This window comes from Coloeus monedula, assembly GCF_965178545.1.
Source record: "Coloeus monedula genome assembly, chromosome: 9".
NCBI lineage: Eukaryota > Metazoa > Chordata > Aves > Passeriformes > Corvidae > Coloeus > Coloeus monedula.
This window is the reverse complement of record NC_138789.1, coordinates 9,504,967-9,518,825: the sequence shown is the minus strand read 5'-3', so window position 1 is coordinate 9,518,825 and position 13,859 is coordinate 9,504,967. Positions and strand designations below refer to the sequence as shown.

The 13,859-nt window shown below is 44.2% G+C and overlaps 1 protein-coding gene across 3 annotated transcripts in view; it reads left to right on the top strand.

The window, feature by feature from the left end:
- Positions 1-8,820: 8,820 nt before the first annotated feature.
- DENND1B (DENN domain containing 1B) overlaps positions 8,821-13,859 on the top strand; it is a 153,705-nt gene continuing 148,666 nt past the window's right edge. For 2 of the 3 annotated variants that reach the window (XM_082287104.1, XM_082287103.1), the window contains exons 1-2: positions 8,821-8,973; positions 11,746-11,810. In XM_082287104.1, coding sequence (XP_082143230.1) covers positions 8,957-8,973; positions 11,746-11,810 — 82 coding nt within the window. In that variant the 5' untranslated portion in view covers positions 8,821-8,956. The remainder of the gene's footprint in view (positions 8,974-11,745; positions 11,811-13,859) is intronic. The other variant, XM_082287105.1, reaches the window with a different exon arrangement.

The window sequence follows — 13,859 nt, the reverse complement described above, 5'->3', positions numbered from 1 at the left end:
CAGTATTGCAGAATAAAACCTGGGAGACCTGGTGGACAAGGAGCTGACTGTGAGTCAGCAACACGCTCTTGTAGCAAAAGGGAGGCTGACAGCACTCCAGGCTCTGTGAGCAGAAGGCCAGGCAGCCTCTGAAGGGGAGGCATTAGTCCCTCTGTTTGTTTACTCGCCCCGTTTCAGGCTCCCCATCACAAGAAAATGAAACACTAATGCAGGGCCAGTGGAGGGCCGCCAAGATACTGTTTGGCTGGAGATTCTGAGGGAGGAGGAGCAGCTGGAGAGCTGTGCTCGTTCAGCCCTGAGGAGAGGTAGCTTCAGGGAGAGCCTTCCTGGTGTATGCAGCTACCGAGGGGGGTGAGGAGAAGATGGAGCCCAACTCTTCCCAGAGGTGGGCAGAGGCAGTAAAGGTGTGTGGAAACATGAGAAATGTTGACTTGATACAGTCATTTTCTTTTTTGCTGTGGGGGCAGTCAAACACTGGAGCGAGCAGGATGCCCAGGGAGGCTGCAGTATCCCCCACCCTTGGAAGTGCTCAGAACCAACCTGCATGAGGCCCCGAGCAGCCTGCTCTGAGCAGGAGCCAGAGGGGAGGGGACCATCCCACAAGTGGGATTTCACATGGCAGCAAGGTACTTTGGTGTGGTGTTACAATGCAAGTCCAAGGACAGAGGTTTGTTCTTCGCAATACTTCTAATTCTCAGGAACACGTACACATTATTCTGCTGCAACATCTGTTAACAATAGAGTATGAAGCAACACGACTTTCTAATGGAACTGTTGAGAAGAGCGACAGATGGAAAATTCTGTGCAAAATAAGTCATATCAGTATGATTTAATTTTTGTGTTTGCCTGGGACTCTGACAACAAAACGGCCCGATTCTGTGGCAGCATTACAGCAACCCTTGAGAACTGCTATGAGCCCTGTTCCCTTCACCACCAGTGAGGAGCAAAGCCCTGAAATAAAACAGTGAGGTGGCTCCACAGGCTTGCTGCTGTCATCTTTCTGAACTCTCTCAGGTGCAACCTCTCAAATGCCAAACAGTATGATGTCCTACCACTCTTTGCTCTTAAACTGAATCTACAGCTCTAGTGGTTAGGGTAGGCAGCGGGACTAACTCCAGTAAATAAAGCCATCAGCTGTGTTAATGCAGTAGGGCTGTACCGTCCCAAGGATAGCCCACTGGCCTTATTTTTCTGGAGCTGTCACTTCCTTCTTCTGATCTTATTTTACCCAGATATTAAACTCAAGAATTTCTTCAGTAAGCATACTAATAAATATGGCAGTTTATTTTATTAGTTAATTACTGGGTACACTCACATCTGTTGTGCTTAGAACCTCCCCACCTGCTTTGTGTCTTTGGTATCTGATGCAGTGGTGAGTCAAAAATGGCAAATGCATACAGAGAGCTTAACCCATCTGCCTGAAGTATTTGTAGCTATTTAGCACAATGGCAACTGGGTCTGTCGTTGTCACACCTCTGAATGAAGAAAGCTGCAGAAGATGTATTTGATATTTTGGTGATTTACCTGTGATCCAGTTGCATAACAAAGTGTTAAAACAAACAGCAGTATAGGAAGTCTTCCTTAAAAACTTTCCATACACCTACATTAGGATTCATACACTACACAGGGATATAATTTTTCCTTTATAGAAAAAAACATTAATTCATTTTGTTAGAGGGGGAATTTACTTATTCCTAGGAAGAAAGGTTGGCATTGCTGAATTACCTTATGGAATTAGTTATGAGCAAAGCACCCTCAACAAAACATAAGGACAAATTGCTGGCCAAAGAAGCTGGCACTGGGGGCTCCCCATTATGTCAACCACAACATTAGAACAGGGTTAGGGATATTCTGCAGGATCTTCTCAGAGGGGAAACCATAGAGAGATTTTTAATCTTTTAATGCAAGTAAATACAAAAATATACCCTCTCTATTGGCTATTTGTAAATTACATACCGTTTGTAGAGCTGAGAGACTGGCTTTTTTAATAACTAATTTTCATATAAAACATCTGTTAGTATGCTAGTGTATACAGAGGGCCTTAATGTATGGTAAGTAAATAGCTGGGACCTGTTCTTTTAATATTTAGTATTCCTTGATTTACTGTTTGAAATTTTTTGGTAGACACAGCAGACAGTTTCTAAAGCAGCCTACAGATATTTTAACACATCTTCATTTTAATAAAGTTCTGTTCCTAATTTTATGTACATTTGACCTTACCACAATAAGTCCACATTCAGAAGATTACAAGGGTATGAAATTTTTATGTCTGATAACAAAACCCAGTTTCGTACTGCTTTGAATAGAACTTTTTAAAAAAGCTCCGCTGTAGTTTTAATGAGTACCAGATTCATCAGGTAGCCTGCAACCTGCAGCATTTAAAATATACATTTGAGAAGTATGAGGAGTATATTCTTGCCTAAAGAGAAGAATTGAATTTATTCAGCAAGAAAGCATTCAGTCTGGTAAGAAACTTTTACTCGCAAATGACCAGAATGAGTGATTTCGTTCTCCTGAATACATGCATATTGAAAGATGCTGCCTGACCCTGCTGCTTCACTAAAAAAATCCTTCCTTAAGCAAACTATCTGCTGGGCTGAAAAAATCTCCACAATAATTACTAAGTGTGGGAAAGAATTGGGTATATTCCCTTAATGTTGCCATCAATGTTTCTTGAAACTTTCTAGGAGATTTTTTTTTCTATGCAAAGAAGAGAAGAGCTTCTTTCTTTTTTCTGTCTTTTGTTTCTTTGAAGTTCCTAACAGGGAAGCTGGCTGCAAGGTGTCTGACTCTCATCTAAACTGGAGCTGGGCAAAGACCACCCCTTGTTTTCAAACGCTCCTATGAATAATCAGCATCCACTGGAAAGCACTCGATATTTGCTGGCTGAAGGCTGGATTTGGGCAGCAGACCTGAAAGGTGGCTTATTCTACTGTTAGATTGTGCCAGCTGTCACATCTGAATAAATTAGAAATCCACCCAAATTTTCTAAATTGTCTATGAATTGAAGTCAATATGCATTGAAACATTACTCATGTTTAATTTCTAAACTAATTTACATCTAAACAACTGATAAGGCATCCAGACTGCATAGGTAAAAGCAAATGTCTGGTTAAACCTTACAAAGGCTTGTAAATATTTACTAAATGCATACTTCACATCTTCTGTAGATTATTATGCTAATCTATCTAACAAACAAAAGGTATTGTGGATCAGACTGCAAAGATTTGCAAATACTGACAGTAAATCAAATGCTGAGCTAATACAGCCATATCATAAACATTTAACTTTTCGAGTGTCTTATCTCTCAAAGCTCTGTAGTTTGTAGTTATGTTCATAAAAGTTCCCCCATCTCCTTTGTTCAGCTTGTAATTAAAGCTGACCTGATAAGAAGACCTGCTTTCTCAGTCTTGTTGGGAGGACACAGTGATTAGAAAACCAGGGAATTCTCACTTCTTTCCAAGCAATGATCTCTGCCCAGGAGTCCACTGATTAATTAATGACTGTGTTTACCTGGGTGTGTGAGTTTGGGCAGATGAGCCTTTGCACATAGCCTGGCTGCAAGGACAATGACAGCTGTTGGAATGCAGCATCCCTGAACCTTAACAATAACATAGCACAAGCTTCACACAAAAGTCTTTACGCAGCCATGGAGAGATGCCACTTTTGGTCATGTCCACCTTAAATCATCATCTGTTCTAAAGCAAGAAAACTTAAGCTCTTTACAGTGCACTTTTGAAATATAACATTGAAAGATTAAAAAAGATGTTTGTATGATCACGCAAGGAGTCAATAAAAATGTGGCATACTTGTAGACATGTATATTCTATATATATGTATTTAGTTAATAAACTTGACAGGCTTCTTGAAAGAGACCTATTTCAAATCTTCAAAGAGACTATGTTTAAAGAATCTGAATGATGAAATCACGTAATGCAGGTATGTGGGGTTTTTTTAAGTACAGTATTTTGTCTTTAAGTATTGTCTCATGACAATATTATGGCTAAGAAGTTTAATGGGGATCTCGATGTTTATGAATTTGGTGGTTTGGAAAACTTTGCATAGGGGAGATGACATAGTCACTCATTTACAACTTGGGATGGGTGTGTGTAAGATTCAAACAAGGTGATAGAAAACCCAAACCTCCAACCCCATTAAAATGAGGCTGAGAGCAAACTCTCATTCTAAGAGATGCTTTCCAAGTCTGTGAGCTGCTTATGTTGTCAGGAGATGTACTGATAGCTGCTGAGGTAACATAAACCTACTGTAAATTATTTGAGGGAACAAGGACTAAAACAGACCCAAGTACACTCAGGGGTGAGTGAAGAAGGAGTTCTTGGTACAAGGTATAAACTGCTGATCATATCAAAGTATTCTAAAACATATTTATTATAGCCATAGAGTGGGAAACTTCATCGTTTTCGATTTTGCCATTTTTGACAAACACACTGGTGTTCCCAGGGGAAAACATCTCTTTCAGCAAGCTCTGCTAACAATGTTCTGAAGGAATTCCCTTTATGGGTTTCAGCAGCTACTTTATTAGTAGCATGACTTACTATTAAAAGATTTTTACCTGGCTAGTGAGGAATTCTGTCATACTTAAGGTTCGTTAATTGACAATATGTGTGCTCCAGCTTATGGTGATGATGAAGGTTTTCTACCTCTCAAAGCCTTGCTGGAGTTATTTGGGTGGGAGATTTAGACCTGTACAGAGTTGGATTCAGTCAGTGATCCCTAAACCCCATTATTTCATTGGGTGGCATTTGTTTGTAGGGTAAATTCTGTTTCCTGTGCTCCCTGTGAATCTCGCTCCACAAAACCTGGGTGCTTACAGTTTGCATTAGGATTCAAATTCCCCCATGCTAACTACTGAACAGAGTAATTTTTGTCCTCAGAGGTTTTGTGCTTTTGCCTTCCCTCTGTCCCTTTTATATTTTCCCTGCCAAAAGAAAATCACTGCATGTGTGAATAGAGTGGTATCAACTTAAAAAAAGTAATTGGCTTCTCGTGGAACTTCTCTTCCTTGCTCCACTGTTTCTGAGTGACATGATGTGTGGCCATTTTTGTCTGTTTCTCATCTCCCTTTTAGAGATCTTAACCCTGCTTTGCACCACTTTTATAGACCCAAACCCACATGGTTTTGATATGGCAGAGAATGGGGGATTGCTAACAGAAAGGATGTGGGTGCTTGTTTTGGCATTTTGTTTGGTGTTTTTCATCTACATCTCCTGTTGTTTCCATATTGAGCTTGGTTGTAAACTGGAAAGTATGCTCTGTGTTTTGTTATGTTGATAACAAATCTCATGAGTTTTGGGAATCTCATGAGGTTTCCTAAGGCCAAGTGCAAGGTGCTGCTGGAGTGAGTCCAGAAGGGGCCCCCCAGCTGATCAGAGGGATGGAGTACCTCTCCTATGAGCAAGGACTGGGAGAATTGGGTTTGTCCAGCCTGGAGAAGGCTGACCTAATTGCAGCCTTCCAGTACTTGAAGGGAGCCTACAAGAAACATGGAGAGGGACATTTTACAAGAGCATGTAGTGACAGGGCAGGGAGGAATGGCCTCAAAATGAAAGACAGTAGGTTTAGGTTAGGTGTTAGGAAGAAATTTTTTGTTGTGAGGGTGCTGAGGAACTGGAACAGGTTGCCCAGAGAAGCTGAGGAGCCCCATCCCTGGAAGTGATCAAGGCCAGGTTGGATGAGGCTCTGAGTAACCTGGTTTAGTGGGAGATGTCCCTGCCCATGGCAGGGGACTTGGAACTAGATGATCTTTAAGGTCTCTTCCAACCCAGGCCATTCTATAATCCTTGAGATGGAGCTGCCCTGATGGCACTTCCATTCTTCTCTTCTCTGATTCAGACGAAGGGTTATTTTGGATATTTTTTGGATATTTTGTCATCCAGCCTCTTATTGCAAAGCATTAATAAATTTGGGAGAAAATTAAGGCTTGCAGGTCCAATTCAGTTTACATGAGACCTCTTTTACTGCCAGCATGTAAGAGCTGAATTGTGTATCTGTATCAGCTTTAAAGCTCCTTTACATTATCGGACTGCTACAAAGATCACTTAATGAATATTCACCACCGGTAAACTACAACAAAAGATTGAATAGGAATCTTCATCTCTAAGTTACCTGTTTTTCAGTTGCTCTTATCTGCAAAACAAATGTTCATCTCCCCCACCTCCAGCAAATCCTCTTATATCAGTTCCTATGCTAATCTTTTAGATATAATTTAGGTCAAGGTCAGCCATTTTCATGTTATGCAAAACATAAAGAAAAAAGGCTTTGTGTCTTCTGGATTACATGTAGAACAGCTGACTGAGAAGTCCAGGTATCATTTGCTTCATGGTTCTAATTTGGAGAGAAAAACCAAAGAGCAAAAAAAAAGTAAACTAGAGTCACAGCTTCAGAATATACTAAATTAATCAATTTTCTGCATATCTGTGAGGTTTTGCTTTCAGTTTTTCCTTCTTCCTTAACCCTCTTACAAGTAAAGGCTGAAACCAAGGCAGTAGCAAGAGGTGGTTTTGAACACCAACACCTTTCCTAAAACATCATCCTTCATTAAAAGCTGCTGCGGTTGCAGAACAGTCTTGAAAACATGAAGTAAGTGTAACCTGGGCAGAGATGTCTGCTTAAGCTTTCACAGAGTCTGAAATAATAGCTCTGAGAGATGTGAGCCTCATCCCAACAGGGCGTTCTCTCGTATGCCTTCTATTTTAAACTTGAACTTTCTCTACTCTTCTGCTCTTCCAGGCAGGCGAGGTTTAGTCACTGTGTGCAGTCAATTCACCCCAGTGACAAGGCATGTATTTACTTTGGGAAAGAAACCCTACCTCTTTTTTCTCCAATTACGATAAAATGAAATCTAAGGGACCCAATGGTCCTATCTGCCAAGACAGACCCCAGTCCAAGAGTGGCTGGAATTGCACGGTAGATCAGCTTGACAGGCCACCAGAATACTCTTCTGTCTGCAAAAGTGGCAAGCATCAGCAGCTCAAGAGAAGAGAGACTCTTCTAACTCACATTAGACTTATAAAATATTTCCTGCAATTCAAAATACAGATATACTGAAATCCTGAAACCTGGCTTTTTTTTTTCTTTTTTGCTTTCTTGTACACATCAAATGGAAGTCTTCCACAAGTAAAATGTCTCAATATTTGGATAATCATCTGATCCAAATTCAATCTTGTTAAAGTATTGGCCACTTTTTGCAGAAAAGACTTTCAAATTCTGTGTGCTTTACAGTAGGTCTGGGGGCAGAGATGGAAGGCAGAAGGAAGGCAGACAGACAGATGTACAGAACAACTGTGATTGTGTCCCATGTCCTTCCCCATGTGCTCTTTCTCCTGTATCCAGCTTTAAAAGGTGCTGCTGGAGCCCTTTTGGTTCTGTAAAATCCCTGAGTGCTGGATGCCTTGCTCTTCCCATCCCCTTGCTAGAGCAGACATGGGCATTGCTCCCCTCTCTCCTGGCTCTTTAGTCCAGACTGATCCCACCAGAGAAGTTCAATTTAACAGTGAGTGGATTAACGCTGCCTGCTGTGAGGGCCTCTCATGGTATACAAAATTCACATTTAATGTTTTTTTCTAAAAAATCCCTGAGCTATATGAAGTGTGTAGTTATGTGTTAAGGATACAAAGCCCCAAGCAATTTCATTTACTTCAGTGGGAGTTGCAAATACTGGCTGCTAAAACACAGCCAAAAATTACTGCAGAATGTGGACTGGGAAAGTAAGTACTTGAAACCCAAGAAAATCCCCAAGCTAAGGTTGCTGCTGCAACATTCAGTTCTTTTTGTTGCACATCTACATGTTTCATTATTAGTTAATCTGTGTCCTGTGAGATGTGTAGGATGTGCAATGAAGCCAAACCAATATTGGTTTGGAGGAGTTAATATTTGTAATTTCCTGACTTTTGAATATTTGATTTTTCAGCCCCAGTAATGCACTAATGCTATTTTTATGTGTTTAATATATAATTGGCTTGAATCTTTTTCATCTTTTCAACTGTTGATACGATGATTAGTTTCTGGAGGAAGAGTGAAAAGTCTGACGTTTTTTCTTTGGCCCAGTACCACAGAATCTATTTTATGCACTTTTTCATTGCAGTGTTACTATGTTGGTGAGGGAAACTTGGTGTAGGTGGGAATTTGGCGGCTCAGTGCCTCTCAGATGAATGAGACTTGGAAGCCTCTCAAGGACGGTGCTATTTCTATTTCCTTTCCAAACTCGCGGGAAGCACTCGAAGACTTAAAGCTTTTAATGTGTGTTTACAGGACGGTGGGTTTGCTCCAGCCGGTCCCTGCTGCACCAGCTCTTGAGCATTTGGGGATAGTGTTTGTTTAGCACTCGATAAAAACAAAAGCTAAGCAGATTACCGCAGGTTAAATTAACATTTATGACCTTTAGTACGAAAAGCTCCACTCTCCTGCTGTGCATAAAGAACGTAAAAGGGCTGTTAGGATGTGTCAGTGCACATCGCAGCCGGACTCATCCTCTGAGCTGCTGTAGCAGAGGCTGAAGGTGCCCCTGAGGTGACACATGACGGTCCCTGTGCGCTGCCCTGCCCCACCTGCGGGGCTCGGGCAGGGCCCGCAGCGCCCCGGGCCCCGCGCACCTGCCGCGGAGGGCACGGGCTGCCCGCCCTCCCCCGCCGGCCTCAGGTGACACCGGCCCCGGCAGCTCCCCGGGCCGCCGCGGAGCTTCCTGGTTCCCAGAAGGTGCCGGAGCGGCTGCAACAGGAACTGAGAGACAGGGGAGGAGGCGGTGCCGCCGCTCCGCCGCAGTCGCGGCCCGAGCCGGGGGAGCGGAGCGGAGCAGCCATGGGCCGCCGCCCGCCGCGGCGCTGAGCCGCCCCTGCCGCCCAGCGCTCCGCGGCCGGCGCTGCCCCTTCGCCCCTGCCGGGCGGGGCGCTTGTCCCTGGGGGCGCCGGGGCCGCCGCCGGGGGCCCGCGATGTGACCATGGACAGCAGGTTCAAGTGAGTGCTGCGTGCGCGGGGCCGCGGCGGGGCTGTCGGGCGCAGCGGGCCGGGCCGAGCCGAGCCCCCGCGGCGAGCAGGCCCCGCGGCAGCCCCGGTCCGCCGGGCCCGGCGTGCGGCGGGCGGGGACGGGAGGAGGGGGAGCCCACCCGGCGGGAGCGTGCGAGGGGCCGGGCGCGTCCGCCGCGGCCGCTGAGTGACAGCGGGAAGGGCGGGCTGGAGGCGGCGGGGCCGGAGCCGGGGCGAGGCGGGACCCGCGGCGCGGGGCGAGCGCCGGCGCCCCCCGACCCGATCCACGGCGGCGGCGGCGGGGAGGAGGAGGAGGAGGAGGCGGCGGCGGCGGTGGCGGCTGCAGCTCTGCCGGCCGCTCCCCCGCCTCCGGCCCCCGCGGCGGCCCCGGCATCGCCCGTCCGCAGCGGCGCGGGGGACGCGCTCGGCAGCCGCCGGCCCGGCCGCGCAGAGGCCCCGGCGCCGGTCGGGCTGTGCCCGGTGAACGGGGGCGTGCGGGGTGGCAGCGCAGTCCCGAGGCCGCCGGGCCCAGCAGAGCTGCCCGCAGTACCCCTGGCCGCCGCGGGCCGAGGTTGTTACAGGCATCCCTTCAGGAGGTCACTGCATTGTCAGGGTTGGGAGGGAGCTCTGCAGATCATCCCATCCACTCGCCTTGCTAAGGCAGGGTCATGTAGAGCAGGTGACACAGGAACGCTTCCAGGTGGGTTTGGAACGTCTCCAGGAGAAGACTCCACGACCTTCCTGGGCAGCCTGTTCCAGTGCTCTGCCACTCTCAGTGTAAAGAAGTTCTTCCTCGTGTTCAGGTGAAACTCCTTGTGTCTTAGCTTATGGCCATGGTGGTTGCAGACCACCCTTTTGCCATTACAGCATGGCAGGTGCCGAGGAGGTTTTTTGAGTGTTTGGGAGCGCTGCCGTCCAGGCTACCCTCCGGCAGCGGCCGCCTGCTCTCGTGCCATTGAAAGTGACAAGATGTTACACGTGGGTTTCGGCAATTGACAAACAGCTCCGTGTCCATACGTGCTCAATGAGCAGGCTGGCACCGCCGAGCTGGCAGCGAAACGAGAGACGAGAGACGGGCTCACAATTCTCAGATTAGTTTGACACATTTTTGACACTTCTAAGCGTAGTGGGATGTGAAGAATAAACTTAGAAGCATTTTCCTGCAAAAGCAGTTTTGGAGTACTACGGTGAAAGACAGAAGGCAGTATTACTTCAAAGAGCTTTTTTTCATGAGTATAATTCAGCTAGGAGTTGAGTTAGAAGCACTCATTTGGTGTTTGTAGCACTTGAACTGATTCACATTAGAACCCCAACCTGAGAGTATAAAACCAACGCCTAAACTAGAAAAGTGTCATGGGGAGATGTCATTTCTTTAAATGAAGGATTTTTGTGGTTCAGTTTTCTAGGTGACTCAACCAAGCACAGCGTTTTCAGTTTCAGAACCTGCTCACCAGCCAGAGGAACAATGGGCAGTACAACACCAGAGGAAATCTCCAATGTCCTGGATGTAGGCTGTTATAACTCAGACCAGAATTTCATCTCCTACACACATGATCAGTAGATACAGGATTTCCCCAACAAAATGCTTTAAAATGCATTAAAGGAAGGAGTGTGATACGGGCACGTTATATCTTCATAATCTGAATTAGACTATAATTGCATATCTCAGTTGATGATGGCGCTGAGGTCAGTGAAAGCATGTACTGCATCAATTAATTTGTGACAGCTGAGTTTTTCCCTAGCTCAGCCTTTGGATTTCATTCAAAACTTTATTTAAAGAAACAACGTTTTATTTTGCTGTATGCTTTATGTGAAGCATTCCAGAAACCTGGAACCAAATCTTGGATTTTTTTTTTTTCTTCTATGCTTAAATCTCCAGCTGACTTCAGTGGGAGTGTTACAGAAGACAGGAGTTCAAGTGTGAGCCTTTTATGTGGTTAAATAGATAATTGATATGGGTGCGGTTATACCGCTTGTTTTTAATATAAATAGCAGTGTGCTCGGTAGGCAGAGAGGGGTGGATGCTATGGTAATGGCGTTTAGAACTGTTTCAATAAATATGCAGTTTGGGATTAGGTTGAGTGTTAATTGCTATTGGCACATGCAGTTTGTTATTATCATCAGGTGGAAGAGGCGCCGGCCGGCCGTCACACACAGCTGCCCTTGATGGCTGCTGCAGATAGGGAGGCTTCGTCCTCCTGGCCAGCTCAGGCTTGTGTCCTTCCCTAGTTAGTGCTCTCACAGTGAATCATGCCTGAGGTTCAGCCTTTAAATCCCAGCTGGCGATCAATATCTGGTGAAAGAGGGAGCCAAATGATTCTCGGCCTTGGGGTTTAAAATGGAAGTGTAATGATGGGCTGTTCCTATTCAGTAGAAATAAGATATAACTTTAGAAAAGGCTGCCTGTGACTCCATTAATGTTGCAGATTGATTGATTGACAAGGAGTGTAGTAGGTATTTTTTCTCAGCTGTTAGGTGGGGTGTGATGGAGTGACTTAAAAGCTATTTGATGTATAAGGCAGTGACAATATCACGTAAATAAATCACACAGTTTAGCTTGTTTATCTTTCTTAGTCCTTTCTTCAGGCTGTATAGGGAAATGTGACTTCTTGGTTCTTCCTTAGAACTAATCGGAGTACTAATTTTGTTTTAATTATACTTTAATTTTATTTTTTATTGTACAAAAAGGATGGAAAGGATGTAACAGTGGAAATAAGATCTGAAACATGTATATGATTAATTGGTTGTGTTTGTTTCTTCTAGGGAAAATCCAGAACGTACCTTTGATTTGGTACTGAAAGTAAAATGCCAAGCTTCAGAAAATGAAGGTAATACACTGTGCCTATGATATTTGCATAGAAAAATGACAGCTGGAAAAAAATACTTGGCATCCCAATCCAGTGTTATTTTATACTTTGAATTGCTTTTGGACTGAGATTGTGTTAGAATGTGCCTATGATTATTTTATTGCTTTTAAAAATCTATTACTTTGTAGTTGCTGGGGGGTTTTGTTATGTTTTTATTTTAGCTGTTGTAAAAATATTTTTGTTCTGCATGATATATTTGCAAAACTTGGACTTGAAATGTATTTTCTGCTCATAAAATGTTGATTCTGTGTGGGGTTTCATTTTAGAAGAATAGTTGACTTCTGTCTATCAGGGGAATGTTAATTTTGGTCAGTGTGGTAAACTAAGTTATTTTCTGAACAACAATAGGGAGAGACTTTCTTTGTAGCTCATGTTTGGTGGCTGTCTTGGTTTGCTACACCATACAAACAGCAATGAGAGCTGGCTTGAGCTTGTATCAGCCATCGCTTTCACATCTCTATAAACACGAGGTAAAAGAGATGTAGTACTGCAAGAGTTGTCTGGGAGAGGCTTTTTTTCCTCTTGGATAAAAAGAAGATGGGATTTCCAGTACTGAAATCAAAGTGACCTCTAGAAAGTCCGCTGGGGGAACTCGGTTCATGTTCTCATCCGAGGTTGTTGGCCTCACAAAAGCAAAGGGAGAGGAGGAGTCTTGTCGGTGTTGTGTTGTAGTCCTGTTAGTCTGTGACAGCTGTGTCTTAATCACAACTGTAAAAACAATAAACTACTCTTAAAATAGACTATATTTCTTATCCTACTGTGCTAATGGATACTGTTTCCAGAGTTTACTACTCTAACAAGTAAGAGGCCTGTAGAAGTTTATAGCCCCAAACTATTCCTTTTATTTTTTTTTTTTTTTTTAGTTTCAGACAGCATTTCTGTCAGTGTTAGTCATGGGAATGTGCTTAATGTGTTTGGAAAAAAACCTATTTTTTTTTCAAGCCAAACAATTGTAGTTCTTCAGGTCTTTTAATTATTTTTGTGACCAGCCAGCACCCTTCAGTTCATCGCCTGCTTTTTTGATTTGCTGTTGGTGTTGTTATAGTTTGGCAGATCAGGTGGACTTTTCTAACTCTGATTGTTGTTGTGGCTTGTATAACATGGCACTGTTTGCCTTCTTTTCTCTCCCGTTTGCAGTTTTTGCCTTTGTGATTTCATAGATAATGTCTGGGAACCCTGCTTAGCTACTTGACTTTGGATCTGTTCCTCCTTGCATTGTGCTTTTAGTCTCTGCCTGTGCCCAACACCCCTTCCTGGGGGCCTGTTCACATCTTGGCTTAGGCCCAGCTTCAGCCTGCAGATTTTACTCCCTTTCTTCCTTTCTCTCCTGAGATCTAGACTGTTGGTAATCCTTCCAGGTCTTCGTCTTGAAATCTTGAATAGTGTGGGCTTTTTTCTTCTGTGATCAGAATGTGGATCTATATCCTTTTAGTTCCTTTTATCTCCCGTTTGACTTCTGATTTTTCTTGTGCATCTTTCTGCCACTGCTGCCATAAGAAACCACTTCTCGCTGCTTGCAGTTCTCTGAATGACCACCTACACCTGAATTTTGGTCACAGGCACTTTCCCTGCCTCTCTTGGTAGGTAGTTTTGCTGTTTACCACTTGTCTTCTTTGGAGAGGAGCGTTACTAAGAAATCTACGAGTGTCTCCTCGCACTGTGACATGAGTTAATGTGGATACTGTGACTGTATTGTGGTTTCATTCTCTGCTATTTCTCTTTTTGTCACAATCCTTTTTATGCTGTTTGGGCTCAGTTGCTCTTGGCTCATGGTGTGACCAAAGATGGGAAGGAGGTTTGATACCAGTAATTTTTTGGAGTCTGGTAAGGAGTTTAGGGGTCTTTAGCTGGCCTGGAGCTTGTGTTGATTCTTGCATGCATCCACAGATCAGGATGAAAGTACAGTCCCTTTAGCCAATCTAGCTGTGCTGGCTGAATATTCCAGTTACCATCCTCTTGTACTTGGTGACCCATCTGGGATTTGCTTTAATGTCTTTCATATCATATCTA